Source organism: Galeopterus variegatus, unplaced genomic scaffold (genome assembly GCF_000696425.1).
Source record: "Galeopterus variegatus unplaced genomic scaffold, G_variegatus-3.0.2 Scaffold6666, whole genome shotgun sequence".
NCBI classification, from domain to species: Eukaryota; Metazoa; Chordata; class Mammalia; order Dermoptera; family Cynocephalidae; genus Galeopterus; species Galeopterus variegatus.
The window spans coordinates 109,974-113,984 of record NW_007732777.1 but is presented as its reverse complement, the minus strand read 5'-3'; the positions used below and the strand labels follow the sequence as shown (position 1 = coordinate 113,984).

Genomic DNA, 4,011 nt, shown 5'->3' with positions numbered 1-4,011 from the left:
CCCTTGACTTGGTGGTGTCAGCACCACGCTCACCCAGTGAGCGAACCGGCCATCCCTATATAGGATCCGAAACCATGGCCTTGGTGCTATCAGCACCGCACTCTCCCGAGTGAGCCACGGGCCGTCCCTAGGATAGCTTTAATCTTCTACAATATACTTAAAAAAATTTTTTTTTGTTTTGAAATAACTTTAGGCCTTCAAAAAAGTTGCAAAATAGTAGAGTTCATGTTTGCCCTTCACTGAACTTTCCTTAATGTTAACCACTTACAGAACTATATAATATAATGACCAAAACCAGGAAATGAATGGTAGTTTATTAACTAAATTATAGACCTTATTTGAACTTTGCTAGTTTTTCCCCTAGTGACCTCTTCCTGTTCCAGGATACAATCCAGGATCCCACAGTGCGTTTAGTTGTCATATGTCTCCTTAGTCTCCTCTGACCTATGACAGTTCCTCAGTCTTTCATTGTCTTGCATGATCTTGACACTTTTGATGAGTACTGGCCAGTCATTTTGTAGAATGTCTCACAATTTGGGTTTGTCTGATGTTTTTTCATGATTAAATTGAGGTCATGCATTTTTTGGCACAAATACCACAAAAGGGATGTCATGTCCTTTTCAGTACATCGTATCAGGGGTACATGATGTTGTATTTATCAGTGGTGATGTTCATTTTTATCACTTGGTTAAAGTTTGTCTACTGGGTTTCTCTACTTTATCCTCTTCTTAAATTGTGTTGAAAAACTTTAAATTATTAAGATAATAAATGCTCCTAAAAAGTTCAAAGTATAAAGTAACTAAACTTCCCACTAAACCCACCTCACATTCCCAGAGGCTACTAACTATACCGTCAACTGTATAACGTGTATCCTTCTAGATCTTTTTCAATGTATACACACACATGTAAAGGGGTCATACCAAACATTTTCTGTAACTTTTTCGTTTTTTTTTTTTTTCCTGTCTTTTTTTTTTTTTACTGACCGGTAACGGGATCGCAACCCTCGGTGTTGCACCCACACTGCGCTCAGCCAGTGAGCAGGAACCGGTCTCCACATGGGATCCGAACCCTCAGTGGGAGCGCCGCCACACTCCCAAGCGGCGCACTCTCCAGTGCGCCATCGGGCCGGCCCACTTTTCCGTTTGATTTTGTTTTTACTTAACAATATTCTCCAGGCACTGCTTTCCCTGTCAGTACAATCAGAGCTAACTCATTCTTTCTGATGACTGGCTAGTATTTCACTCTCTGGGTAATCCTAATATTACTCTTCTCTGTACTTTCCAATCTTTTCATGAGTACATAAATTATTTCTTAATATAAAATACTTTACCATCAACATTTTTACTTTAAATTCTATCAATAGAAATATATTCAAATTTTATCAGAAAAATTACAAATTTTACAATATGAATTTTATATATTTTATCACTAGAAATAGATTTTCTAAGATCTTAAGTCAAAATAAGCCAAAGAAGAAAAAGTTATATTTAAAAATGGAATAAAAGAAAAGAAACCGAACTACTGTTTTTTTTTTTTTTTTTTTTTTTTTAAAAGATGACCGGTAAGGGGATCTTAACCCTTGACTTGGTGTTGTCAGCACCACGCTCACCCAGTGAGCAAACCAGCCATCCCTATATGGGATCCGAACCCGTGGCCTTGGTGTCATCAGCACCGCACTCTCCCGAGTGAGCCACGGGCCGGCCCAGAAACCGAACTACTGTTGATTTCATTGAATCTCCAATGCTATTCATTGTAAAAACACGTCATTATTTCAGGTAGAAAGAAAACACTGCCAATTAATTGGAAGATGCCACCAATCTTAGAGTTTTAAAAATGTACAAAATGGGAGTGTCTCAGTCCATTAGTGCTGCTATAACAAATTTCCTGAGACTGGATAATTTATAAAGAACAGAAATTTATTTCTCACAGTTCTGAGCCTGGAAGTTCAAGATCAGGACCCCTGCAGATTCGGTGCCTGGTGAAGCCCGGTATATGCTTCCAAGATGGTGCCTTGAACGATCTGTCCTCACATGGTGGAAGGATGGAAAGGCAAAAAGGGGAAGAGAGAGTGCTCCCTTCAACCTCACATCCTTTTATAAGTGTGCTAATCCCATGCTGCCCTCATGACTTAATCCCCTCCCAAAGTCCACACCTCTTAATACTGTTTTTCAAAATATGAATTTTGGAGGGACACCATTATTCAAAACTTATCAGGGAATCCTGGAATTGGTTAAATAGCAGAGTCCCTTCTCCGCCCTTTATTAAACAAAATTACTGTGTGTTCTTCCAGGTACAGCCAGGACCCTATGACCAGCTGTCCCTTCCAGCCCACAACGATGGAGCCAAGTGATTCTTCCTATGTGGACTCTGTGTTCCGATACACTCTCTTCCCAATTGTTTACAGCATCATCTTTGTGCTGGGGGTCATTGCCAATGGCTATGTGCTGTGGGTCTTTGTCCACCTGTACCCTTCTAAGAAACTCAACGAGATAAAGATCTTTATGGTGAACCTCACCATGGCGGACCTGCTCTTCCTGATCACTCTGCCGCTGTGGATCATCTACTACTACAACCAGGGCAACTGGATTCTTCCCAAATTCCTATGCAATCTGGCTGGTTGCCTCTTCTTCATCAACACCTACTGCTCCGTGGCCTTCCTGGGCGTCATCACTTATAACCGCTTCCAGGCAGTAACTCGGCCCATCAAGACTGCTCAGGCCACCACCCGCAAGCGTGGCATCTGTTTGTCCCTGGTCATCTGGGTGGCCATTGTGGCTGCTGCATCCTACTTCCTCATCATGGACTCCACCAACACAGTGCCCAACAAGGCTGGCTCAAGCAACATCACCCGCTGCTTTGAACATTATGAGAAGGGCAGCGTGCCGGTCCTCATCATCCATATCTTCATTGTGTTTAGCTTCTTCCTCGTCTTTCTCATCATCCTCTTCTGCAACCTGGTCATCATCCGCACGCTGCTCATGCAGCCGGCGCGGCAGCCCCGCAATGCTGAAGTCAAGCGCCGGGCACTGTGGATGGTCTGCACGGTCTTGGCGGTATTTGTCATCTGCTTTGTGCCCCACCACATGGTGCAGCTGCCCTGGACCCTGGCCGAGCTGGGCTACCAGAACAGCAACTTCCACCAGGCTATTAACGATGCTCATCAGATCACCCTCTGCCTCCTTAGCACCAATTGTGTCTTGGACCCCGTCATCTACTGTTTCCTCACCAAAAAGTTCCGCAAGCACCTCACTGAAAAGTTCTACAGCTTGCGCAGCAGCCGGAAATGCTCCCGGGCCACCACGGAGACGGGAACTGAAGTGGTCGTGCAACTCAACCAGATCCCTGCCAATTCTCTCAAAGATTGATCCCTCTTGTTGGGGCTAGTCTTCTCCGCCATGGACACCATGGACTGAGCTGGGGAAGAAGGGATCTGCTGTGGCCTGGGCACCTCCTCCTTGGACACTGGTGGCCCATGAGGGATGGAGACTACCTCACCCAGGCAGGGATGATGGCTGAGCTGGACTGCGAGAAAATCCAGAGCTTCACTGAGCCCCTTCAGCCACCTTTGGACATGTACTGTAGTAACCTTGGCTGGTGACCTCATCCTGAGCCCCTGAGTCTGAAGGGGCTGAGAGGAATATCAGGGTCAAGTGCAGACTTTGGGGGCAGACTTTGAGCCTCCCAGTTTACACCACTTGTGTACCAGCCTAAAGCTTTGGGCAACCACTCCCAAGTGCTAAGGACAGAGAATGGGTTTGGGAAAAGGACGCTCCCCTGGCTGTGTGGCAGTATCTTTGGGGCAGACTTCTGAGACAGAATGTTGCCACCCACAGGCACGAAGTCTTTGTGACACTTTTCAGGGGAAGTTCAGTGGAACCAGCAATCTGACCTGAATGGTGACCATAAAAGATACATGAACAGAGCAAAAGCTAGGATGGGAGCTTGTTTCCTGGGGCAGATGGGTCTCTCTGCACAGCCTCACCTCAGGCCTGGGTCAGCTCTGGGGGAGTG

The 4,011-nt window shown here is 45.4% G+C and overlaps 1 protein-coding gene across 1 annotated transcript in view; it reads left to right on the top strand.

Moving 5' to 3' along the window:
* The window catches only part of PTAFR (platelet-activating factor receptor), an 11,474-nt gene extending 7,760 nt beyond the window's left edge, over positions 1-3,714 (top strand). Inside the window, exon 2 of the mRNA XM_008591121.1 lies at positions 2,291-3,714. Coding sequence (XP_008589343.1) covers positions 2,307-3,365 — 1,059 coding nt within the window. The 5' untranslated portion in view covers positions 2,291-2,306 and the 3' untranslated portion in view covers positions 3,366-3,714. The remainder of the gene's footprint in view (positions 1-2,290) is intronic.
* The last annotated feature ends 297 nt before the right edge of the window (positions 3,715-4,011 follow it).